The sequence below is a fragment of the Malaya genurostris genome, chromosome 3, assembly GCF_030247185.1.
Source record: "Malaya genurostris strain Urasoe2022 chromosome 3, Malgen_1.1, whole genome shotgun sequence".
NCBI lineage: Eukaryota > Metazoa > Arthropoda > Insecta > Diptera > Culicidae > Malaya > Malaya genurostris.
Window position 1 is genome coordinate 285405670 of NC_080572.1, and position 27816 is coordinate 285433485.

The following is a 27816-nucleotide window of genomic DNA, read 5'->3' on the forward strand; positions in this document are numbered from 1 at the left end:
AGCAACATCACCATAGACAGCTCTCCGGTTGTCTTCTACGAGCTCTCTTCTGACCACTTTCCGGTAATATTGACGTTGGGATCTTCACCAGAAACAGTGCCTATTCAACCACGGAGGAACTATTATCGCACCGATTGGGTCCAATTTCAACAAATCGCCGACCAACATATTAATATCGATCTGCCACTTGATTCCCCGATGGAAATCGATGCAGCCCTATCTTCCTTCCAGCATTCAATCACAGTCGCTCGTGATAGGACGGTTCCAGTACAACATATGCCGAGTTCCTCTCTTCAAATCGACAGTGTCACCAAGAAACTCATCCGACTTCGAAATATCTACCGGAGGCAGTATCAACGAACTGGCATCCTAGATAGGAAGACTACTTATAACAACTTAACTAGGATAATCCAGGAAAGGATATCTGAGCTTCGCAACAGGAACTTCCAGCAAAAGCTTCGATAAATTCTCCCACATTCAAAGCCCTTCTGGTCCTTAACGAAGGTGCTTAAGAAAAAACCGAAGCCTATTCCTCCTCTGATGTCACCCCAGGACGCAGCTGAAGGAATACCTTTAATCACACCAGTAGAGAAGGCAAATGCGCTAGGCCAGCAGTTTGTGTGTTCTCACAATTTAGGACTCAACATTGTTAGTCCATAAGAAAGAGCCGTTGCTGATAGCGTAGCTGAGGTTGACCAATCAGACAGCTTGGTTCCTGAGGAAAGTAGAGTCACTGCGAATGAGCTGATGGCTTTTGTGTAAAAATCCAAAAATATGAAGGCCCCCGGTTTCGACAACACATTCAACATTGAGCTGAAACATTTGAGTATTCAACACGTTGACTGCCACGACCATTCTCAGAATTCCGGTCTAAAAAGCCAATTGCATTTAATCATTTTACATTATTAAAGACTATAATTATATTACATAGTAATCATCAAAAAGCATAGAACATTGATTTTTTGTTCTCTTCCCAGAAGCCATCTATCCATATTAGCACTGATATGCTACGAGTTTAAGCGTAGCTACGCGACAATGGCAAGTAAACACAGTACGAGTTATCTCGTAGTTGGCAGTCAACGTGTTAACAGGTGCTGGGAGCTTGGTTACTTCCCTTCAATGTGGAAGTTAGCTAAAGTTATCCCAGTTTTGAAACCGGGGAAAGATCCTTCCTTTTCCAAGAGCTATCGGCCCATCAGCTTACTCTCTGCCCTATCCAAGCTGTTTGAAAAGTCAATACAAAGGCGATTTCTTGCTTTCGCAGATGAACAGGATATAATTCTGGAAGAACAGTTTGGGTTCCGGAAAGGAAGATCCACCATCCACCAACTCACAAGGGTTAACAACTCAGGTCATCTTGTTTCCACATTCAAGATCTCCAAAACTTGTTCCATCAGACGAATGCAGAATACGATTCGGTGATGAGGTCATTCAATGGTCCGATGAAGTTATCTATCTAGGACTCACCTTTGACAGACATCTGATATTCAGGTCACATGTTGACAAAATCGTTCAAAAATTCAGCATACTCATTAGGTCTCTGTATCCGCTGATTTGTAGAACATCTAAACTGTGCCTGAAGAATCAGACGGCTGTCTATAAACAAATCATCTACCCCGCAATTGAATACGCAGTCCCTGTCTGGCGGGGCTGTGCACGGACACACAAACTTAGGCTTCAGCGCATTCAAAGTAAGATCTTAAAGATGATTCTAAATCTACCCCCTTGGACAAGGACTAGTGAAGTACATGAGATGGCCTCACTGGATATACTAGAACAAAAATTCGAACAATACTGCACGAAATTTGAAGAGAGGTGCTCAATCTCTGAAATACAAATAATTCAAAATTTGTACGTATTAGGTTAGGGACAGTTATAAGTAGGTAGACATTTTATAAATAATTAAAATAAATATTATGATTAAACATTAGTATGTAAAACAAGAGTAACTAAAACACCTAATATTAATAACGAATCGTATGAACAACAAAGACGAAAGGCCAAAGGGTCAAAACACTTGTACTGTAAAATGTTGATGTAATACACAAAAATAAGATTAATAAACAGATATTTATGCAAAAAAAAAATGCAATGAGATTCGATCATTTCTTCTTGTGCGTTGGATGCAAGCAGACGTCGTGGGACCAGCAGCTTCGGAGAGTGCACCTTCTGCGTGGTTAAAAACCTAAAACGCTCAGGTCGCATCTCTCATTTGGACTTCAGTCGTCAGGTGGAGCAGTCGACAATGAAAGCAGACCTTTTGCGTGGTATAAAGTCTCAAACGCGTAGGTCGTGCTTTCATTTGGACATCAATCGTCAGGTGGAGCAGTCGACAATGAAAGCAGACCTTTTGCGTGGTGCCAAACCTCAAACGCTCAGGTCGTGCTCTCATTTGGACTTCAATCGTCAGGTGGAGCAGTCGTCAATGAAAGCAGAACTTCTGTTCTTGGTTCTAAATTTATTTCTTGAACTCAGGTCCAGTTCCTTATTCTAGGATTCTATTCGGTTCTTTTTAGAACCATAATAATACTCAAAGAATTATGCGAAATTTTGCTTTACTGTACTTTATACAACCCATTTTGATGGTCGAGGCGAAAAATCGTCTTCAAGTTTCAGAGCTTAGCTCCGGGTTTAGAATTCAGAGCCTGTGTGCTGAACTGGATTCTGGAAAAAGATTTCGGAACTGATTTCAGTTTCGAAATTGTAGTTCTAGAACTAAAATCCAACAGAATTCTGAGTCTGTTCTAAGTTCTGAATTTAGTTCTTAAGCTCAGGTCCAGTTCCTAATTCCAGAATTCTTCAAATCGGTTCTGTTTAGAACCATAATAATACTCCTAAAGAATTATGCGAAATTATACTTTACTGTACTCTATACGGCCCATTTTTATTATAAAGAACTATCTAGTTATTTCATTACATTTAATTGTGTTTCAGAATGTTTAATGTAACTAATCTGTAATTTAGTCTAGACACATCGTTTAAAATTCTAGTAGTGAAAAAGGGGAAAGTTGCACAATTCACACAATCGATCAACTACCAGTTCGAATTCGGAAGTACAAGGTGAGATGAAAAAACTGCAACAAAGTAAAACGCCATAATTTTTTCATTTTTTTTTTAAATTTTATTGAATGAAAGCAAAAAATGTCGGAAATAACATCAAATTTGAGAATCGGTTTAGATTTGTTCGAATTGGCCACCTTTGGCACGAACTATGGCCTTCAAACGGCCAATGAAACCATCACACGCTGCCCGAAAGTGGCTCTGCGGTATTTTGTCCCATTCTCGGCGAAGCGCTTGCTTGAGATGATCGACACTTTGGTATTTTTTAGTGCCAACCTTGCTTTCCAAAATACCCCAGGCACAATAGTCCAACGGATTGGCATCCGGAGATTTTGGTGGCCATTGTGCGGTGGAAATGAAGCGAGGAACCTCATTTCTTAACCATTCTTGGGTGGCGCGTGCTGAGTGCGATGGTGCTGAGTCCTGTTGGAATGTCCAAGGTCTGCGGCCGAAATGTTTGCGTGCCCAGGGCTTCAGAACTCCCTCCAAAATATTTTCGCGATAGATTTGCGCATTTATTTTGACCCCACGGTCGATGAATACGAGCGGCGAGCGACCATCGGCTGTTATGGCGGCCCACACCATCACCATGGCCGGCTTTTGAGTTCTGGTGGCCAACCGAAGTTGCAAATTTTCAGCTGACCTCTCTGGCAAGTAAACACGATCATTTTGTTTGTTTACAAACTGCTGGATAACGAATGGTTTCTCATCGGAGTAAACCAAATTCGGCAGTTCACCACTTTCGGCCAAGCGAAGCAACTCTTTAGCTTTTTCGAGTCTAACTTTTTTTTGCGCATCAGTAAGATCTTGCACTTTTTGGAACTTCAATGGCTTTAGTCCAAGCTCATTTTTCAATATTTGCCGAATGGCATATTGCGATATGTTCAGCTCACGAGCCATTTTTCGGCCACTGCGACGCGGATTTCGTTCAATTCGCTTCTTCACTTTTCGAACCATTTCTGCCGATGTTGCTGTTTTTTTTTCGTCCACTTCCTTGACGTCGGGCTACGCTACCAGTACCACGGTAACGAGCGATGGTACGAGACACAAAAGATTTATTCACTTTTAAATGCTGGAGGGCTCTAACGATAGCCACTTGTGGTTTTCCAGCCAAATGCAAAGCAATCACACTATCACACTTGAATTCCATCACAAATAACTTTTTTTCTGAAAAATTCCCACCAAAATGCTTTTGTGCGCTTGTAAATAATATAATGAGCTGTCACTAGAATAAATCTGACAGCTGTGGGACGAGCGGTTTAGAAATGACAGCAGTCTGAAGTTGGTTGCAGTTTTTTCATCTCACCTTGTATAAAGAAAGTGTGTCAGTTTTATTCGTATTCACGACATACAGTTATGTCTCTGACATTACACACCCGTACTTTTTGTTGTATTTCCAGGGTTCGCGACATTTCAGCGCACGTCCGGCAAACTTCCGGTGGAACCAACAGATTTCTTAATCCTGATCGCGACTGGATCTTGACGTAGATCGGCTTCTGAACGAACCTCTTGCGAATTTGATACGGCGAATTTCCATTGTGAGCGCGGCAATATGATTTTGCAATTCGGACACCGCAACTGATTCGGTGCCATTTACGGGTGCGGCAGCAACGTGCGAGGATGGATGCTCAGCCATCTTGTCTGCCATTTCAGCAAGCTTTCCTATAGTCCCATCGCTGATTGATAACACCGCATTAATGTTTGCTGGCATTCGCTGTAGAAACAACATCTTCATTAGATCGTCTGTCACAGTTAATCTGGTTGCGATTTCTTGCATTTTTGCGAGGAGATGAATAGGGCGCATGTCTCCAAGGTCGCAAGCACTCAAGCACTCGTTCCAGTCGTCCCTGTGCCGACACTTGGAATAGAGAAATCAAGCGTTGACAGCTTGACTGTTTCGTATTTATTCACATCTGGTGGGGCGGTGACTAAATTCGCTACATGGCAGATGACAGATTGGTCAATTTCCGCAATGATAAGATGGAATTTGGTGTGATCGCGTACAACGTTGGCCAAAGCAAATGGCGCCTCGGCTTGAGCGAACCTCATCACCGGATCATTTCTCCAAAAATCAGGAAGCTTGACCGATCTCGATTTGCCATTTGCACTTCTGATTTCAGCTATCACGTCGGGGTCACCTGTAAACCTGTGTTGCTAGTAAACACCACAACGGTAAATATTATTACCTGATCTCAGTGCTTTTTAAGAGTAATTCATAGACCTGTACATATTAGCATAACCAACTTTGTGAAACCAATGGAAGCATGATGAGTCGCTGTCCTTCCGTAAATCAGGTTAAGGAAATATTCATATTCATGAAGATTCAATTTTGCATTTCAAACGAGTATGGGAAACTCGAACCTGGATTATTATTCGATCGAAATATAGAATAGGGGTGATTGTCAAACACGTTTGCTTCGGAAAAACACTAGATTTTTTATACTTACTACCTAAGTTTCGAGATATTTCAGTTTAATCGGAAAACTCGGTAACTCAAGTAGAAGATCCGCACCACGGAAAGGAGATAACTTTCAAGTCCGAGGTCTGGTATTTCATTCAGCTAGCGATTTCAGTGTTTTTCCAGGTTGGGTATCGACATGAGAGTTATAATGATAATTTTTTGATAAGAAATTTACAAGCCGAAGGATCCACTAGAAAGACGCTATATCAATTTTTATTTCGGTGCTTTGTTACTGAAATGTTCAAATGATGGGGGTTTATTTTCTCCGGAATAATAAAAAAAAAACAAAGGATTCTGTTTAACCAAAAAGAGATGTGTTTATTTTAGGACTTCTGTATTTTTTTTCTGAAAGCTGTAATATTATTTTTTTTCAAATATTTGTATGTAATATGGATTTTTTATACAACATAAGGGTACTGATCGTAATGAAATGCGCTTCGGTAGTTGGGAAACGAGAAACTGAATCCTGCATTTATGCGTGTATGGTTTTATTCTTCAACGATTCATAAAGTTGCTTCCAACATCTCTCGAGCTTCCCTAGTTAGTATTTTTCCATGTAAAAACGATAGCTTTGTCAAAAAATCGTAACCCGATGATCAACAGCGTAACAATAGTCAATAAAACATTTTTTTAAAGCCATCATAAATCTATTTTTGATTCGATTTTAGAGGGAAAAATTTTTCCATATCGGCCAGATTTGCGTCTTTTTTAATTGTTCGATAATAAGGATCCGAGTACCGGAAACTCACAGGGAAAAGAAGGTTAGTGTGAAAGATTGTAATAGATCTCTTATTCCATTCAGTCTTGAAAATGAAGACATAATGAAAAAATTTAGATGCATTGATTTCGATTTTTTTTCTACTGTCTAATGTTGATTTTGATATGCGAAAATTAGGACGCATGCTTAGTGGTAATAAAAAGTCTTACTGAAATAAAAAAATATATATGCAAAACAATGGCTGCGAAGCGATAAAGCTTTTTTTCTTATAACTAGGATTATTTTTCTTGTAAGAATAGAAATAAAATATCATCTGCTCTTGAAAAAAAAACAAATTTAGCAACATGCACAAATTTAAGAAGAGCGAAACCGGTCAAACACTATTTCGTCGCTTTGCCAGACGCAAAATGGCAAAGAAAGAGATTCTTGGTCTGCCAATCTTCGTCAAGACAGAGCTACAAGTTGCAAGCCTTGCCAAATGGAAACCAGTTTCGTTCTACTTATTTAGGCAACATTTTGTTCTATTTACAGGTATGACTTGGAGAATGTTTTAAGAATTGTTCCTTTAGATGATTTAGACTAGCTAGAAAACATTCCTCTTGCTTAAATAAAATCTCATAAATACGCCGAGGATATGTACTAACCATATTAAGACAAAATAAAGTGACAAACGTAAGGAACTTTGTTTTTATCTTCTATCAAAATTGTGTATTACTTCTGTATACCACACTCTTAGTTTTTCCCCCTAGAACATAAAAAATTACGTCCAGCAGTAATGACTGCTCCAAAAAACCATCATCCAAAAAGGCCTTTTTCCAAAATATATACAGCAATTAGTTGTTCTAAACTACCTACGCTTTTCTCATCAGTTAGCTATAATACACAACTATCCTGCTCCGAAATAAATGATATTCTTAACAATTAACGTTACTCTACCTTCTCTAAGTCTATATAAAAAAAAAAACAAACAAAATACATTGGTTTAAAGAGATGAATATCATCAATCAGTCGACATTTTTTTCTTTGCAACGTCCAAGAAAAACCCTCCCAGCTCAGAAGAGAGGATGATTTCCCTTAACTGTTGGAATTGTTATCCACCGTTTGGCAGAGGGACGTCACGAGCGTTTCAAACTCCGGCAGGGACGTTTCGAACTGCTCGAGCTGCCGGGTTAGATCGTCCACGTCGTCATCCCCGTCGACGGCACCGTCGGCACCGGTCAGTATCCGACCGGCATCGTCGGCGTTGGCAGCTTCCTCGTCGTCCACGTTGGAGATCACGTTCGACAGCTGGTTGAACTCCTGCAGCGGCGGAGCATTGAAGCACTCGCGATAGAACTTGGCCAGATCGCCGATCGGGGAGTTGGTTGCCGCGAACGGGAAATGCTGCAATGGGAATAGGAAAAGAAAGAGAGATAGAGAGATGCTTAACGTGTTCAAACTAGTAAAGTCTAAATGCAATTCAATCTAAGCAAGCTGAACATTTTAAGGTTTCGCTAAAAAACGCCTATCGCCGTAGTCAAGACAACTGATGACGCACGCGCTCGTAGACAATTTTTCACCTCATTGCTACTACGATTTAAAAGTTTGTACCAGTAGATTGTTGTAGAAAACTGTCAGAAGAAAGTCGCGATAAGAAAAGTTGTTTAGAAGCGTACGCCAAACAGTGCGTTAATTGAGGTTCGATTTGCACAATCTACCATAAACTTTTGAACGGGTAGAATAAAGTACACTTCTTATCATCGACTACGTGAAAGTGAATACAGGTAGGAACAATCTACGATTGACAATTGCATTGGAAGGCATTACCCGAACAACACACTTACCAGTTCCTTCAGCAACCGTTCATCCTCGGGGCCGGTGTGCCGAACGGACCATCGGGACGACTTTCGGAATTCGCCGGTCAACGAAGCCGGCGGCGAGCTGGAATTGACACCGCCGCCAGCAGCCGTTCCTCCGGCCGTCGCCACCGCTGCACTACCGAGATTGGATTCTCCACCACTCTTCGGTGACTGTGACAATCGGAAGTTCATCGCTCCGGCGGATTCGAACGAGCCCTTGTTGCTGTTGTTGTTGACATTGTTGAGGTTGTTGGTGGCGTTGCTGTTGTTGTTGTTGTTTGCTTGGGTCGAACAGTTCTCGTCTGCCGTTGGAGAATTGATCGACTGCCGGTCCTCGTCGGTACCACTTTTGAGCGAACTAGTGTCATCCTTTGGTTTCGGAAGTAACCAATGGAACGGTGGCGTCTCCGGCAGAATGAAGTCCTCCTCGGTGTACTGCTTTACGCGGGAGGCGTCTACGAAGGCGCCGCATCGCATCGGTTTGTCCAAATCGATAATTTTCTTCTCACTGAAAAAAAAAGCAAGTAGAAGAACACTGGATTAGTTGAAATGTTCGCCGCGTTTGAGCAGGTGCGAAAAGGCGGTGCATTCCGAGTCGGCTTCGAATTGATAAGGTGAAGTTCAACACACTGATAAGTACTGCGTGGTCCCCATCAAATTGGGTTGTTTTTGGTTCAGGTCCGTATATCTCCTCTGCTGATAGGAAGTTATTTAATATTGTTACCCGACGAAAGAGCCGGATTGGTGGAACCACGAAAAAAAAACAACAACAACGAAAGCATCAAAGTAAACACAAGGAATATTCCATCACGAGTTAGTTCGTCTGATGTTCGACCTTGACCGTGCGAATATAATCGAAAACTGATGGTTCCCGAGGGGTAATTGTTATATCATTCGGTATTGCGTCGTTCGTTGGTCTGCCTTGCTGCTTTGCACACTGCCGAACGAAGGTTTTTAAAGTGGCATTACTGATCTCATTTTCATCCAATTTCATCTACTTGAGAGGTTTGAATCGTATTGATTCGAGTCGCGCTAGGTGCTTGCTTTTTTAGTAACTTGTATCTTTTACTTTGCTGAATTAGCTTGAGATTTTTGGGGTTTTTAACAAACATCTTTATCGCTTTCTTTTGCTTCAGTTGAGTATTCCATAAAAAGGTCTGAAACGAGTGTGACGAATGGTTGCTTCTCCTGGAAGTAGATTATAAACTGTCACGGAATGCCCGTAAGTGCTTACGGGTCCGCCCTATCAGCTGTTACCTTCTGTAACAGTAATATTATGAAAGTGACCTGACAAACATATTCGGAGAGGAGAATTTGTATGTCGGTGAACACTTCCATCGTTTCACTGAATCGGTTTTTCGAAAATGAAAGGGTTAAGCATTGGAACAGTTCGTAACGCGCTTCGTTTAACTTTTGTACAGTTTTTCTTTGTTTTAGAATAAGAAACAACCTAAACGTAAACCGCATCCGGTGAACTGAAAACAAAATTTCACACGTGACAAGAATACTTTCTATGTGACCGAGTAAAGACACATCGTTTTTCATTGAAAAACACTGGTGGCGTGGATTGCTCTTGTTTTCCTCTTTCGAGCAGAAATCGCAATGAAACACCGTCAGAATGTTGCATTTCTGCTCGAAAGTGCAAAATCAAAGCAATCCACGCCACCACTGTATTTCAATGAAAAACGGCATGAATGGACTGCAGAAGACTATCAATAAGCAGAATAACAAGCCGCATCTGTCTAATTTAGGGCCTGTAAGTTATATGATAATTTGATGTGTAGAGAATCGGAATGCGTAATTATGAATGAGTACTACGTAAAAAATGAATACAAGACGCTTCCGTGTGATCAGTTCTGACCGCATATCTTCTACGGTGAAAAAGTAATGGTTTGGCAAGCAATTTGTGAGCGTAGATGACTACCTTATGTTTACGCATTAGGGAATGTTTGAAATTGTGAATGCTTTTCACGGGCCGAAAGTATCATAATCCATCATTATTTGGCCGGATTTGGCAATACACTGAAGTCTGTTTTACGCGGATGATGTGCACCGTACTGGGACGCTTTTACAGAGGGGCCGTAAGGGCACGTACCCACGGCCTTAGGGGGCGCTTGACGGTCCTCAGCGAGCGAATGAAAAATCATTCATTTTATTAGCGCACCCAAATAAATCTAACCCCCGGGCCCCTTAATACATGAAAGTAGGACTGGTACAGCACAAAAAAGTACGCGCAAAAACGCATAACCATCTTCAAAAAATCATGAAACATTGAGATCTGGTGTTATCTAGACAAGAATTTGTTCAAAAAAATCTACTTTGGAACATTAAAATTTTGACACTTCCGAAATCGACAATTTGTCTAAGAAATGCATGAAACGTCCAGAATCCGCATTGAAAAAAAAAAACGCAAAACTAAAGAAAATTTGTTTTGATGCCAATTCTGGTACTTAGACAAAATTTGAGATTTCCGAAATCGAAACTTTTTATTTGATGCAAAATGTCTTAGAAATGCATGAAAAATCCAGATATGGTTTAACCTCAGAACATTAAAAGAAAATCGACTTTGAAATTTGGAATCTACTTTTAGATTTCCGAAATCGAAATTTTCTGGAGTATCTCAGAAAAAAATTTTTGAAAAAAAACATTGACCGGAGACCTCCGAAATCGAATTTTTTTGATGATGATATCTTAGAAATGCATAAAACGTCAATATCCGCAAAACTAAAGAAATTTTATTTGTATGCCAAATGTCTTAGAAATGCATGAAACTTCCAGATCTGGTGTAATTTCAGAAAAATATTTTGAGATTTTTTGATTTTGATTTCCGGTTTCAAAATTTTGTTTTGCAAAATGTCCTAGAAATGATAGTCCAGATTTGGTGTAAACTCAGAAAAAAAAATTTTGAAAAAAAATTCTGGGACTTACACTTATTCTGAAATTTCCGAAATCGAAACTTTTTTGTTTGATCCAAAATGTCTTAGAAATGCATGAAAAATCATGGTCTGGTGTAATCTCAGAAAAAAAAATATTTGAAAACAATCGACTTTGGGACTTGGGGACCGCGTAACTTCAGAAATCCGTATAGAAAAAAAGGTAAAACTGAGGAATTTTTTGTTGATGCCTAATGTTGTCGAAACGTTCAGATCTAGTGTAATCTCAGAAAAAATTGAAAAAAATTGACCTCTGGGACTTAGAAAAATTTTTCTTTTAATGAAAAATGTCTTGGAAAATGTATGAAAAGTTCGGATCAGGTTTAATCTCAGAAAAAAAGTTTTTTGAAAAAATAATCTGGGACAAATTTTGAAATATCTGAAATCGATACTTTTTTAAATGCAAAATGTCTCAGAAATGCATGAAAAGTCCAGATCTGGTATAATTTCAGAAAGTTAAAAAAAATATCGACTTTGGGACCGCGTAACTTCAGAAATCCGTATAGAAAAAAAACCGCTAAACTGAATAAAATTTTTTATTTGTATGCCAAATGTCTTAGAAATGCATGAAACGTCGAGAAATGCATGAACGTCTAGTGTAATCTAAAAACATTTAAAAAAAATCGACAATTGAGTGTAAGAGAGTTGGCTTAAAAAAATTTCGGGGTAACACCAAATCTCGAAATTTCATGTATTTCTATGACAAAACAAGAGAACCGGGCAATTTCAGAAATCCGCGTAAAAAAGCCATGTAAAAAATCCGCATAAAAACCTCGTGAAGAGTGACCTCAGTGTATGCGAAAAATAATTTAATTTCCTCAATTCCCAGTATTTGGAAATCAATCCGATCAACGGCAAATCGATTAACCTTTATTCGTCAAGAATTGAGAATCGCAGTTATTTACAGTTCTTTTCAAACAATATTTTGAGTCTTGATTCATACACGCACTTATTTGTCACTCTGGAAACCGTGCTCGGATCCTGATAAAATGTACTAGCAACTTATGGAGCAACTTAGTTCAGCAATCTTTTACAAAATCCATGGCTCTGTTTTGTTGCAAACACATACTCGGATATTTCATGATTTTAGCAGTGAAAGTTCTGTTAAGGATCAAGAGTAAACTAAGTTAACTTGTGTTGGTAATTTGTATATTGCGTACATTTTATTTGGTAGGTATGTCATAGATCTATGTATTCATATATGCAGTGCAACCAGTTTATCAAACTGACTTGCACGATTGAGTTTCAAACAATCTTTTATTAAAATAATTTATTCTCAAATGAATGTTCAGCCTGACTTTTTGGATGAAATATCAGTTTTGATCAATTTTTCACCAACGTTTGATGGAAAATTGTATACATTTTATGAATGTAGATTTTAATTCCCCAATGAAAATGTTAGCAACACTGCTTCAATGCATTTGTATTAGATTGCGCTACACAAAATAAACAAAACTAAATATTTCTGTTACAAAAGCAGTTTTCCGGAAAAATAAATAGTTTTACGACAACGTTCCATATCTATTGCATTTCGCGTGTTAAATTAAAGGTTCCTATTTTGCGGGTTTACTTATAGAAAGTACGTAAATCTTTATATCGCAATAATCCATATAAGAATGTGTTTTTTGCTAATCAAATGTAAGTAAGTAAGCTGTTGAAATTGCTCATACGCTTGCAAAGAGTCTTGCTCCTTAAGACATAACAGAAGCTCAATGCAAAGCAAAGTCTTGGCATTACATTTCTTTTGTGAAATTTGGCCTTTCTGTCAAAGCGTGCAGAATCATTGCATGGCTAGTACTATGATCCTACTGATACTAAGAATCCTTCCAGATCGGGGCTCGAACATACGACAATTGGCTTGTAAGACCAGCGCCGTATGCACTGAACCGCCAACCCAGGTAAACTACAGGATTACTAGACATCGAAGTGTGTTTGTTCTCAAATTAAGAAGTTAAGAACGGATCATCACAAACTTAGCAGCACTACTATTTGTCATAAAACATCGAACATGAATTCAACGAGATTGCACTCGACTGATCCAATATGCGGTCGCTTCGAGCAATACAAACTGTACGAAGAAAGAATGCTCTTTTCCAGCAAATGTTCCAGAATGATCATCTGCTTTTTGTAGACAAACGTCCGATCGTTGAGTGGAATTTTTTCGGCTCTACTGCGTCATCAGATGGATGACAAACACGTTTCGGCGCGCGGACAAACAAACAGCTCCGTCATTTTATATCTTCTTATGGATTAGCTTAAGGGGGAATTCCACTTTTTTTTGTTTTCGGTGTTGCCTGGACCAGCCGATGCGATGCAACGATTTTACGAGCAAAACAATCGAAAGACGAAGAAGATTTAAGTGCATAAGGGAATTTCTGATGATAATTTCAACCTCGATTTCATCACTAGTCCGAAGCGGTCAACAAACTTTACTATATAAATACTATCTGCCTAGTCAGGCCCTTTAGGGTGATTGTAAACTCAACCCTGAAATCCCTTACTGTTGCAGTTTTGGACAGCAATTGCGATGTCCGAAGTGATAACGATTATACTTCTGGAACGGAAGGGGACACGGGTCAGACAACTTGCCAGGTTGCACTGCACTGATAATAATTAAGTGCGATGTTTGCAAAATGTTGCTCTAATTAATGCTCGCGAGACAAGCTGCTTTTCCCACACGTGCCACACGAGCTCGCTCGCTCGATCCGTGCGAATATTGGGTGGAAATTTGCTAAGGAAAAGTGCAACCAAAAGAACTAGCCTCGACAAGGGCGCCGGCTGTTGCAGGTAACAATTAGAATAATGCGGTTATGTGTGCGACGCCGGTGACAGTGACTAGTTTTTAATAGTCGCGGTGTTTGGTAAGACGTTCAGCGGGGAAAACTGCTCCGTAGCTTGCGAGTGGTTTTTGCGTTATGCAATGTGCGCGACACGACTCCGTACTGGCGGGAAGTGTTACGAAAGCAGCCTGCTGTGATTAGAGCGACAGCCGGCAGTCAGTACAAATTATGAAAAGTCAATTAAAAATGAACCTTAATCTGTCTCACGGTGTCCGACTGCCGGAAGAAAAAAAAAACGAAATTTATCTACTTTCCAAAGAACAATAACAGACAGCAGGCTGTCGACGGTGCATAAAAATAAAAGTGAGAAGAAAAACAAAAAACGTTTGGTAAGATCCTACGATTTTAATCTGCGTTCAACATTCGGAATGGAAACCGAATGATGAATATGCTGCGTGGCCTGCAATTTACCACGTCTGTTAGTCAGCAGCGATAAATAAAACAATTTCCATGAATTTGAATTTCCCTACAGCGCTTCAGGCCCCGATGACGACTTTGGCTGTTTGTCTGACTGTCTCTGTTTCTACGGAAGGGGGAAGCTTGCGGAAAACGCAATCCTTCTTAACGCGACGCGTCCCACCCACACACATCAAACTTGAAGAAAGAAGTAATCAACTATTTTCAATGCGCTCGTGCTGATTGTGACTGTGCAGTACGAGAGAAGACCCGGGAGATGTGAATCTTTCTACATTTATTTTCCAACTACAATTGCTTCGGAAAGGGGAAACAATGCAACTGGGATAAATACGAGCGTCTAAATCATTTTACTTTGCATAACAAGCACTGACTGGCCGCCCGAAGTTACCGTCGGTGCAAGGTCTAGACTTTTACCGAGTCGCAATACCGTAGGTGTGTGATGGCAATTAATCCTCCCCGGAGGGACAACAGCAAGAAAAACGGCAATCTGCTTTCCGTCGAAGTTCCTCCGTGGGCGTTTTCAGTTGGCGTGTTCGATCCAAGTTGCCAGATGGTGTTGGTTGCTAGTCAACGACAGAAAGTGAACTAAATAACTAATTTTGTCAGCATTCGAACGCAGTAGGCGAATTGAAAATTTTCCGACATTATCGGTTCGTGTCGTGAATCCGAAAGTTTGCGCCGAGCGTTTTACATAATTTTCCCACGTAGTCACCACCCATCTAATAGGCGATTGCCAGTAAAGAGAGAAGAGTTCCTTTGTGGAATGCTTGCACTTTAGGAAAAATTTTCCGTTCCTCAAATTATCACCACCGACAAACCAACTCTGTTGATAACAGAGTCACACTCTCGGGACGGTCAAGACATTTGATAACCGATTGCCTCATCTGGAAGCGTTTGTAAGCGAAACAAATAAAAATTGTCCAAACATTCGTGCCGGACCCTTTATGCGCCTCATCAACGCGCGTTAAAATGTATGTCCCGGGGTGTGAACATATCAAGTGACATTACGCACCAAACACCACCGAATCAAGTTATTATTTACCCAATAGGCTACTGTTGGACATCGTCCGACTTTTTTTTTTCTGTCGACACTTGGATGACGTTAGTTTACATATTCGTACTAGTGCACATAAGTAGCTTACATCGTCAGGGCCCGACCGGCTGCAACATAAACAAACATAAACGCTGTAAGCTAATTCATCCGTCGTCCGGACGACCGGCGTTTCCACCTCGCCTACTCTTTCTGTCAGTTGTACGTTGTTGTTCACGATGACATAAGTTTCGTTCCCTTCGGGTTAGGGTTGTTGATAGTGCTTTTATTTTCTGCGTCAGATGATGGTGACTCATGTAGATTCTTGGAATTTTCGAAATGTTGTCCGTAGAATGAACTCATGCATGTCGTGTCCGTTAATGAGCATGTAGTGTCATTATGAAAACGAGTGTCAGTAATTTTTTTGGCATTCATCGCGTTACAAGAAATTGTTTGCTTCTTCGAGGCTTAGCAGACAGGCTCTCCCGGTCTTTCAGGAATAAAAGGGGTGTTGACTTTCAACGAGACGTTAGAAGTAATAATTGTCAGTGTTACAATAACTATAATTACAATACTTGAATAGTTTTGGGCCGTGTCTTTTTTTGTTGAAAACAAACCTCTATCTAGTTGGTCAAAACCAAATTTCATGACAATCTATCCACTGGTCATGTCAGACGAGTTCTAGTTTTCATCAAACTATGGAAAAGATGCACACGCATGAATGCGCTCATGCATAAAAGCAACGATGAAATCCACCATCCCCCGTACTCTTCACACCTGGCCCCCAGCGACTATTTTCTATTTCCAAACCGGAGAAGGTTTCTACAGGAAAAGAAACTTTCGTCGAATGCAGAAACGGAAGCCCATTTTTTGAAGGGTTTGACAAATCTTTAGTTTTTCAAAGGGCATTAAAATGTTATAGGACCGATGGGGCAAGTGTATCGTTCTAGTTGGAGAATATACTGAAGTAAGTAAAAAAGTCAACTTTTTCTTTGTTAGGCCCGGGACTTCTCATTCCATGTTATAGTATGTGGCGATGAAGAGTTGTTCGTTGTTTTCGTTCTCTTTCGATGATTATGGTACTATCGGTAGTCCTTTTCCCTAACTCCTTCCAAGGAACAATTGCTAAAACCATCATTACGATCTGCATTGAAGAAATTATTAGAAAAATATTGGAACATTCCGCAATGCTTTTGAAAGAGAATCATCGTGATATGATACTTCTACATTCGTTTTGACATTTTCAAATTGGACTATGTCTTTTTTTGTATGTCCAGCTTGGTCTACTTTGAAAGATTTTCTGATAAACTTACGTTTTGATTCAATATAAAACCACATATTTTTTGAAAATTGATGATCAAAAGATCTAAAAGGTGATTTTTTTGAGGTTAGGATTTTCATGCATTAGTATTTGCTCAGATTTTTTGAGGTTATGATTTTCATGCATTATTATTTGCTCAGTATGCTCTGACATTTCATCATGAATAGACTTACTAACGAGCAACGCTTGCAAATCAGTGAATGGGCCCTAGAAAAGTTGGCAGAAAATCCGCTTTTTTATCGACAAATTTTGTTCAGCGATGAGGCTCATTTCTGGTTGAATGGCTACGTAAATAAGCAAAATTGCCGCATTTGGAGTGAAGAGCAACCAGAAGCCGTTCAAGAACTGCCCATGCATCCCGAAAAATGCACTGTTTGGTGTGGTTTGTACGCTGGTGGAATCATTGGACCGTATTTTTTCAAAGATGCTGTTGGACGCAACGTTACAGTGAATGGCGATCGCTATCGTTCGATGCTAACAAACTTTTTGTTGCCAAAAATGGAAGAACTGAACTTGGTTGACATGTGGTTTCAACAAGATGGCGCTACATGCCACACAGCTCGCGATTCTATGGCCATTTTGAGGGAAAACTTCGGAGAACAATTCATCTCAAGAAATGGACCGGTAAGTTGGCCACCAAGATCATGCGATTTGACGCCTTTAGACTATTTTTTGTGGGGCTACGTCAAGTCTAAAGTCTACAGAAATAAGCCAGTAACTATTCCAGCTTTGGAAGACAACATTTCCGAAGAAATTCGGGCTATTCCGGCCGAAATGCTCGAAAAAGTTGCCCAAAATTGGACTTTCCGAATGGACCACCTAAGACGCAGCCGCGGTCAACATTTAAATGAAATTATCTTCAAAAAGTAAATGTCATGTACCAATCTAACGTTTAAAATAAAGAACCGATGAGATTTTGCAAATTTTATGCGTTTTATTGTTTAAAAAAGTTCTCAAGCTCTTAAAAAATCACCCTGTACTATCCAAGACAATGGTTCTCAATATTGAAGAAATGACTTGAAATTGGATTACCAATACAAATAGGGTAATTCGTTTTAGTTTTAGTAGTAAGAAAATTTGTTATTACATTTACTAAGAAAATTAGGCGAAGAAATGTTAGAAACATCAGAGACGTTCGGTCCTGGTGGATAGATGCTACGGAAGCTGTTTGAAAACACTCGTTAAAAAAAACTTGTGGTAAGACTGGTCTTACAAGCAAATTGTCTTATGTTCAAGCCCCGAGCAGGAAGGAGCGTGTTTAGTGTCAATAGAATTGTAGTACTAGCCATGCGATGATTCTGTACGCTAGGAATTTGCTGCGATGTCTTTGGAAACAGAATGGTCAAATTCCGTGAAAGGAATGTAATGCCAAGATTTTGATTTGTCTTGTATTGTAGCTTGCTAAGCATTTAATGATTGCTTGTAAGTGACCCGGGTTGGTGGTTCAATGCATAGGACGCTGGTCTTACAAGCCAGTTGTCGTATGTTCGAGCCCCGACCTGGAAGGATTCTTAGTGTCAGTAGGATCCATAGTACTAGCCATGCAGGGATTCTGTACACTAAGAATCGGCTGCGAAGTCTGTTGAAACAGAAAAGCCCAATTCCACAAAAGGAATGTAATGCCAGGACTTTGCTTTTTGTAAGTGATTATCTAGTATTTAATTATGTTTATGAGGTAGTTTTATGCGTAGTGGAGAGACATTAAAAGATGGTCGATTCCTGTGGGTCTTCTCCTTCTCTAAATAAAAAATAAACTAGATTTGTTTTAAACGAAGACATCGCAGATTCAAACAAAATATCAACAACAAAAAATCGTTAGAATTACCCGAAATTTATTTTTATAATATTCAATTCTGCGTGTCCAAATTGTTTCGAGGTATCTAACCGATAGAACTGTATGCTTCCAAGATTTATCGGCTCGTCAGATTACTCTCTGCGCTCTTCAACTAGCTTGGCGAGTCAATCAAGAGGCCAAATTTTTGCATTCGTCAATGCGTTAGGTGCATTCCTGGATGAATAGTTACGATCCGCCGTTCACCAACTGACCGGAATTATTAGCATTATGCAGCGAAATAACACAGTTTCTAAAATGACCGACCATTATCGGCAACATGGCGAAAAAACCAGTGTCAAAAAATGTCACGTGTTTTCATTGTCAGATTTTAATGCAACAGCCTAAGAATCGTTTTTTGCGGTCTCATTCTTCAATGCATTCAGAACAAACGAACAGAAACGAAGCATTATCTTTTGCCTTTCACTTCAGCAAAAGTGAGTATCAATAGCAACGTCATTCGTTTCCCTGCGACAAGACGAAACCAACATATCGTCGGCAGGAGAATTCAGTCGAGTTTCGATTCTCATTCTTCTTTCCATATAATGAAAATCTGTCTAATTTAACCATAGAAAGTTTCTAAAATACGATGAATTCAACTCCGGAGACACTTTGGAAACCAAAAATGTTACAAAACATGAACTCATTCACTGTCATTATTGATTCTTCGATTCGGCAGAATCTCGTCAGTATTCCACAGTAAACTGACATAATCGGATTCTTCATATGTCTTTATTATTGACGCGAATCATATCTCAGAGAAATGTGTAAGTTAAAATGGGTGGTTCTCTTTCTATGAATTGAGTAATCGCCACAAGGTAGTATTCTTGGACCCACTTGGTTCACTTTATTCTTCAATGATGCCGCATCGATCTTTACGATAAGCTGCAAGTTGCTGTGTTCTGATTTTAAAATACTCATTGTAGTACAGGGTCAGGAGGATTTGTAGCATATCTAGGAAACAAATTATACAAAGCGGTTGAACAAGGTAATGGTGTTCCAAATTTATTTTGATGTGAATACATCTTACTTTACTATGAGGCACCTAAAAATCTCGGGGAGAGTGATAAGTTTTTGATCGTGAATATCTCGTTTTATTTCACGTATCCATATATGCTTGTTGAGTAAAGCAGTATAAATTTTAATGCTTTATTAATTCTAGTCTGCGTAGTTGATTCGTTCAGTTCAGACCAGAATCCAATTCTAGGAATCAGTTCTGAAGCTCAGTTTCGGAATTCAAGATCTGATTCTGATTTTTTTTTCATTTCCAGAAGCCTGATCTGAAATTCAGTTTCTCGTCCAGTATCGAGTACCCTACTTCTGGAACTGAAACCGAATTCCAGAGCTTGATTTGGAACCGAATTCTGGATCTCAGATCAGGATATTGATTCGAGACCAGGACTTTGGATCCGAATTTAAAAAAAACGGAATTCTGGAACTGAAATAGAGGTTAAGATCAGAATTCAGTTCCAAAAATCCTGTCCGGGATTCAGATTTAGCATGCAGTTTCAGTGTTCAGACCGAAATCCAGAAACTGAACTCAGATTCAACATTAAGTTGTTTTTCATTATTTCAGTTCTGAACTGCATTTCAGAGTCCATGTTCGGGGATGCAAATCTAGAATTTGGTTCCAAAGTTCTGCTCTACCATTCTCGAAGTGTAACTGAATTTAGGAACTAGATTCGGAAGATTTTTGAAGTAAATTCCGGATCCAAATTTGAAAACGGAATCCTGGATCGGAATTCTGTAACTAAATCCCAGCTGCGGATCTGAAACCAGGTCCAGAGTTCAGTGTTAGGATTCAGGAATTCAGAGCCGAACAAGAATCCTGGTCTCAAAATTCAGTTCCACAACACAATTCAGTTTAGAATTCAATTTCCGAATCTAGCATCTAAATTGAGTTTCATAATTTAGTTCTAGCATTCTAGGCTAAAAAAATTGGTTCTTGAATCCCACATGGAACCCCTCGCGATCGTGAAACAACCAAAATAATAGTTGTTTTTCTGAATTTGATTGGCTAAAACTTGATACAACTAATCGATTGTTGTTTTTTCTAAACTGTCATTTTTGTTTTTCGATCAACAGAAACGATGGTTGAAATAACAAAATGTTTGGTTAAAAAAAAAGATGCTGTCAGTTAGTCGAGACACACACCTTTCAATTTCAATAAACCCGACTCCTCTGGTAGAAGGTAAAAGTTAAGTTACTAAAAGATTTCTGCTTGCCTAAATGACCCTCTGTCACGTCTCTCATTTTCCGTTCTATATATTCACATCCTTGCTCTCTCTTGAGTACTATCATTCTATAATTTTCATTATCTGTTTCTACAAAAATCATCTCTGGTTAGGTGAATATCGCATAAAAAAAAATTATTCCTTATTGATATATGTTCTGATTTTTTAAATGAAAATTCGGCATTTTAAGACACATAAAAATATGTAATATTTAATATAAATAATATACTGTCTTTTAGTTGTGCTGGTGTCAACGAAAATTGAGCCATTGCAACTTACAGTTTCAACAGATTATATGAATGAATATTAAACATTTTCATTTTAATCACTTTGTTCATACCATTTTTGTACAAGACTTGAAGATTACATGATGCTCATTCATTAACATGCATTTCACGATGGAGAATCAAGTTGGTTTTAAGACCAAAATTCAAACGCATACAATTCACTGGGTTCTAGTTTTGGTAAAACACGTTTTGTTAATTGCAATATCTCTAACGGCTATCAGTTCAGTGCATAGCACTACTTTATATCAATCGTTTCTTTTTGTAACACCAGAGCAGTAAAGATGTAGATAATTTATCATCGCATTAATATTCTGACAACTAGTGTTATGATAAACATCAATTTACTATCAATCAAAAGTTACTCTTCACGAGTTTTACAAACGTACAATAAGCAATTTCGTTTGTATGAAAATGTTTAAGAAACGCGTTTGAATTTCGACTAAAGTAATGGTTGATTTTCCATTGCGATTTTTGTTTTGCTTTGTGCTGTTTTTGACATTAGACAGCATTAAAAACAACATATTTTTCAACTACTTCAATATGTGCAAATCAAATTGCAAATTGGTTGAATCAACTAATTATTAGTTAAAACAACAACTGCAAAAATCAAAAATTGCGAGATCGTAGTTTTTTGATTGGAGGGTTTTCCGTGCAGTTCCAGAATTTACATTCTTTGACATCAAACGATCCTTTCTATTCGTTTTCACGTCATCCAGTTATGTCTCTGACATTACCCACCCACAGAATATTCTAATAACAGCCAAATCAAATATATAAGAATACATTGAAATATATTCATACAAATTATAACGTTGATTTTCGTCAAATGAAAGGCGTCACCGTGCTTTTACGGTGTTAATTCTCGGATCATTATATTTTATTACGTAGGGACAAATTAAATCAGCCTATCCGATAGCAAGAAAGATAAATAAAAGAAATAGGCCGGACCACAGTCTAATAATCTGTAAAAATAAACAGAATTCAATACTGTTGGCGTGAGTGCAGGAGTTTCTAATCTTTCTCATGTTTCAGGATCTTAATCATTTGTAGTGTTTAATCCTATTTACAGAAGAATGAGAAGACCGTCCACCAGACCAGAAATTCCTGATCAATAAACAAAAAACGGTATAAATTTGTCAAAAACAAAGCTGAGGTACTAAAAATTCCCGATGGGGAACTTGGTTTTCTGATCGATGTGCGGAACTCCTTTGCATAGCTAGGTGCTGTAGAATGAGACGCTACGAGACCTTTCATCAGGCCGGGGTTCGAACATAAGCCCCATCTAGCTTGTGGGACCAGTTCCTTGCCTTACCTGAACAAACGGTCCAGGTTAACCATACCCGATCAGTATATCATGACAGAAATACTTGTTAGAAATCTTAATTTTTACTAGTAACGAGACCCGCCTTCCATCGGCGAAATACGTTACGAAAATTGCTTTCTGTTATAAACTTGTTACAGCTTGCTGATCGGGTTGCCATTCAACTACGAATGAACTTTAAACTAATCCCATAAAACAAATAAACTGACGAGGATCGTGTCACAAATCGTCGGTTCCGTTGAATCAGCGAGTACTGTTGAAACTTTTCTTTGGGCAAACCAAAAAATTTTCCTGATTCAATGGTAGAAAATTTGCCATTTAAATCCACGCTATCGTTCAGTTGAATGTTGTCACCCGTTAGATTAACACATCTCAGTTCCAGGGAATTCCGGCGTACAATTTGCATAGCTGCTAGAAATCCGCTGTCGCGAATGAATGCTTATGGACACAACAAATCAGTGGAATGTTTACCCGTACATTAGCCAAACGTTCCACGCACGTAGTCCGCCGTCTAATTGGGTTGCTAAAAAGCACAGCTCTGCATGACTGAAGGAGCCTACTCACTCATCCTCCACGAGAGGATGACGTGTGCTAAATGTTTTTTGCTTGCCCGCGTCGGTAGCGCTCACATGACAACAGTTTGTGACTTTTCAGTATTTTATTTATTGCTTGCTACTCCTGTTGCTAGTACTACTATCGAGCCGGTTTTACGAAAATTTGTTGTTTTTCGGTTAGAGGAAGGTGGCACGAGGATGGGCGAAGGGTTTTGCGTTTTCGAAAATATCGCATATAAATTCCATCATTATTTATCTTGTTTGTGACGACGCGATTGCCCGTGGCCGGGAGGGCAGGTATGCCATTTATTTTCTTTGGCCAAATCTTTTCGTTGGCTGAAATTTGTTATATTAATTATTCTTCTCTCGAGTAGGTTACAAAAGATTTCAAATTTTTTCGGTTGCTGATGTTTTTTTTGTCGTCGTCGTCGTTTTTATGGTTCGATGATTAGAAAAGCCATCCCTGGGGGTCACTGTTATCGCATTCCACACTAGAACGGGAGGGGGGCTTAATGTTATCAAAACACCGAATGATTGTGCGAAAAGTTGACTCTTTTTTTACGGCACTTAGTAACTTAGAGATGATAAGGTTTCGTACCGATTTTTTTTTTCGTTTCAAATGGTGCACACGGCCTTCACTTATTCATCGCATTTTTAAACTCTTTTAAACATCGCGCGCCTTTTTGATGGCCACTGACGATTTTTACACACTGAATCCGAATTCATGCATTTTTCCTCACTGTAATCCTTTGTTATCACTCTTAGCAGCACTCGGTCCGGTGGCGGCGGTACACCGTATTTCTTCACCGTCACTTGTCCACCTGTATTTCTTTTTCTTGTATCCAGTTTCGGTCTCTCCGTTCTGGCGGACGACGATAAAAAGTGCCACGCAACAGGATATACTTACTTTTTCTTATTGTAGTTATAGCGGATGTGCTTCGGGCTGATATCCTTGAGGAAGTGATCGCTCTTCAGCATAATAGTATTGTCCCGTCCGGTTTGCGTGGGCGAGATAGTCATCTTGGTGCGGAAGGCTACTGCCATGTCTAGTGTTCCGATCTGGGTGCACAACTGTCCGACGCGTAACTGCTTGTGACCATCGCCTGTTGCGGAATGAAACCGAAAACGAGAAAGAAAAGCACGTTAGTTAAGTGGTGAACAGTTTGAATCGGGCTGCGTTGGTTGTTGTGTGGTTTGCTGAGTACAACATTGCTATGGAAGTAAGTAAGTAAGTAAGTACGCGACGTTCAGTCAAACACATACACACATCGTGTGCATGTCAGTCACGAAAACCAACGCAGTGTGCCACGGTTCCCATGGTATAGTGAGAGAATATGTAAGGGACCAATACCATCGTCGGTCGCAAGAGATGATGGCAAGCATTGGTGTGTGGGACGAATCGCCCCAGGGGGGATCGAGTGGCGACTGCCGTTTAGTTCAGATGGACTAATGGGTAGGTCGTGCGTCTGTTGGCGCTGCCCACACCAGGATTTACTCGTTAGATTCGCTCGTTCTCGTACACACATACACTGCCTTAACAGCAGACAGTTAATGACGTCGGCATGTGCATGCATTTCACATACTGAGAATGAACTGTGGAATTCGCTGATGGCGCTTGAATGGTATGCGATGAAATAACAATAACAACAACGATCATAGTAGACGATAAATACGCCCATCACCTACATATCCAACACCGCAACAGCAACACCGACGTGGCGTTTTTCGTACCTGACTCCGCGCACGGATAGCAGATCGGAAAAACAATTTAATTTACCAAAGCCGGCTGCGATGATGTGATGAATTATGGTTGGAATTTTGTTTGCGATTGGACGGACAATGCCGGAGTTCGTCATCAGTAGAAGGCAGTAATAGATTAGACAAAATACCATCCCTGTTAATGACTTTTTGTTTAGCATTCAAATACTTAATTTTCAATTACCAAATTGCGTCAACAATGTCATTACATTTTGATTCGAAGTTAGACATAAACATCAACATTGCTGAGGTTATCATTCTCAGTCGAGAATGGGCCGAATATCAGGGTTGTTACAAAAAAATTAAAAACCAAAACGCGCGAAATCCGCGTGAAGTCAAAAATTAAAAACGCGCGAAGTTGAAAACTAAAAAGCGCGATATTCGAGCGATATTTGAACTCCGTACCAGAATTTTTGAACTGTCATCCGAACCAGAATTTAATTCCTGAATTCAGTTTCAGAATTTAATTCCTAAATTCAGATTCAGAACTCATTTCCAGAGTTCAGAATCTGCATACTGAAATCGAATTTGGATCTTGGGTTCTGGAATTAGACTCTGGGATTATAATTCAGGTTCGGAATTCTCGTTGAGTCTGATGTTGTGAATTCTAGAGCTAATTCCACCGACTGAACTATTGATCTAGATTCCAAACCGGAATTCGGCAACTGAATTCAGAACTAGTCTCAGGTTTCGAATTCAATGCGGATTATGCACATTATGCGTATATATATACATCAATGGAAAGCTAAAGTCCCTAGCTAACAACTGATTAAGAAACTAAGTTGATTCAATCGATTGAGAAAACTTTATTATCAATTCGGTAAAGTGATAAATTTTGACCATTTCAAAAAAGGTGTTCGGTTACCGGCACCCCAAGAAATATCGCTAAAAATGGAAAAATATAAGTAAAAACTGCAAATTATTCAAAGAAAAAAGGCGGGTGGGTAATGTCAGAGACATAACTGGATGTCGTGAATACGAAAACAACTGACATGTTCCTTCACACTTCCGAATATCTATTAGTTGATCAATTGTATGAATTATGCAAGTTCCCCTTTTCCACATTTTTCGCAAAAACAAAGAAGGCTTCACATGATCTAGATTACTGTGAATTTCACACAGCGAAAAGTGCAAAAATCAAATCAAAGAGTTCTAGATTTGCACTAAACTGAGGATATTTCCCTTCGATTTGCGAGCAAGAAATCCTAATAGTTCTTTAGAAAACTTTTAGAGCCATTAGAACGGCTGATTTTGTGTAATGCTCTCCACCGTTGCTTTTTCACCAATGCAAATGACTGGCAGCTGTGACGTAATCGCTCTTGTCGGAAGCGAAACTAGCTTTGCAAACGACACAAAATACATCTGCCCGCAGTGGCGATAGAATCCAAACTGATACAATTTTTGTTTTTGCCTGATTTCGTTTGTAGCTTTTTCACTAATGGGTGGTCCTACCGGCTATAAAAACAGCAGCATATAGAATTTTAATTTCGATATTTCATTTCAGATTTGCATTTCATTGAAAGAAACTATCCGGATGCTGTACGGGATTCATTCCTGCCTTTCAGAAGGACCAAATTGTGGAACTCACTACGATATTAAACACTGTTCGAAACATTTTCTCGAACGATTTGTTGTACAGCAGCAGATATTTTGTTCTCTTCCTCAGAACGCTTTCTGATTGGCTGGTGTTGACATGGGTCAAATGAAACAGGTTTTTCAATAGTGTATTATTGAAATACTTCAATACTTTTTCTTTACACGCTTAGGTTAAAAATTTCGATTCTATTGGTAGTTAGATTATATAAATCCTTTCACAGATCACTGAGCTATGAGCTTTAAAATACGAGAAAGGCAAACGCGCCTTATGAATTATCCTCTTTGATATTCGTTTATACAAAACATTTCAGAAAAGTTTAATTTTGAATTATTTGAGATTATGTCACACAACTGAATATTTTATCATAAAATTGTGATCATATTTCCGATGGCATGTAGCAAAAATTATGTTGATTCGTTAGATACAACAAGAGATATTCACGATCAAAAACTTATCACTCTCTCAGAGGGTAAATTTTGAAAAGGCACCCCATAGTAAAGTAAGTCGTATTCACGACAAAACGGAATTTATTCTTTTCGGAGGCGTTTTGGACAAAAATCTTCATTGTCTGATGGTGACTTCGCCTTGGCTCTCTTGGCCAATGATAAGGCCGGTATTCCACCGGGTTTGCGGCATTGAATACGTTGCTGCAGTCAAATTGCTTGGCTTCTTATCCATCAAGCAACGTTTAATGGTATTAATCAGTGCATAAAAGTTCATTTTCCTTCACTTGGACGATTTGTTTGAAGTCACCATGGCTAACAGAACCAGAGAACTGAAGTTTTTACTTATATGACGGATGTATCGAAGTCGTCAATTTGTCCACGTGTTGCATATCACCAAAGATGCCAGCTAAACAATAAGTTTAGCTAGCAAAAAAGAAAAGATCGCGCCAATTTTCAAAAGTCTGTAATTTCTGACGAATGTCTGCAGACAATCTAAGTTTCAAAAGTCTGTAAGAAGTCTTCAGACGAAAAATGGTTTGCAGGTTAACTGCGATATTTGATAATTTACAGACAAATTTGCAGATATGGCATCTCTGCATGTCACTGACAATTTTTCACCATTTGTCGAGAAAATGGGGTGCCGGTAACCGAAATCGGTAGACATGTTAAAATTGACGAAAATAAACTATGGTTTCGAAAATTTTAATAGCATCCGGTATTAAATCACGAAAAAGATCGATTTCACCTCATAAATATTCAATCCACTCACCTTTTCGATTGATGCTTTTCAATTTATGATACTATATAAAACCTGTTTTAATCCACCGAGTGGTGTAATGATGCCTTTCTCATGTATAATATTGTGGTATTCTATTCAAAAATTTTTTCTTCGATTTTTGAAAGAAACCAAGAGATTGTTTGTGCATTAACTAGTACAACATACAGAATAAAGCAGTGCTTTGATTGCGCAGGCCATCCTTAAGAAAACGAAGTGGGTTCACTATTATATGCACTTCCGGCACCGGAACCCGAGAACCGGCATAATCAAAGTCGGTTCGTACGGCCACCAACTAACATGACACACAAACTCTACTAGTACGCACTCTAAATTACGATTTAAATGTTTGTCGCATCCGAAAATATGCAGTAATTTTTGATAGGACCATAAGA

At 39.2% G+C, this 27816-nt stretch overlaps 2 protein-coding genes across 3 annotated transcripts in view; one reads left to right on the forward strand and one right to left on the reverse strand.

Annotated features, from left to right (window-relative positions):
- Positions 1-5813: 5813 nt before the first annotated feature.
- Positions 5814-27816, reverse strand: part of LOC131439212 (autophagy-related protein 13 homolog) — a 103591-nt gene continuing 81588 nt past the window's right edge. For both annotated transcript variants that reach the window (XM_058609966.1, XM_058609967.1), the window contains 3 exons: positions 23753-23948; positions 8063-8585; positions 5814-7622 (listed from right to left, as the gene is read on the reverse strand). In XM_058609966.1, the coding sequence (XP_058465949.1) occupies positions 7314-7622; positions 8063-8585; positions 23753-23948 (1028 nt within the window). In that variant the 3' untranslated portion in view covers positions 5814-7313. The remainder of the gene's footprint in view (positions 7623-8062; positions 8586-23752; positions 23949-27816) is intronic.
- On the forward strand, positions 16672-17654 carry LOC131439213 (uncharacterized). The gene is made up of 2 exons (XM_058609968.1): positions 16672-17242; positions 17346-17654. The coding sequence occupies exons 1-2, from the start codon at positions 16778-16780 to the stop codon at positions 17439-17441; spliced, it is 561 nt and encodes a 186-aa protein (XP_058465951.1). The 5' UTR covers positions 16672-16777; the 3' UTR covers positions 17442-17654.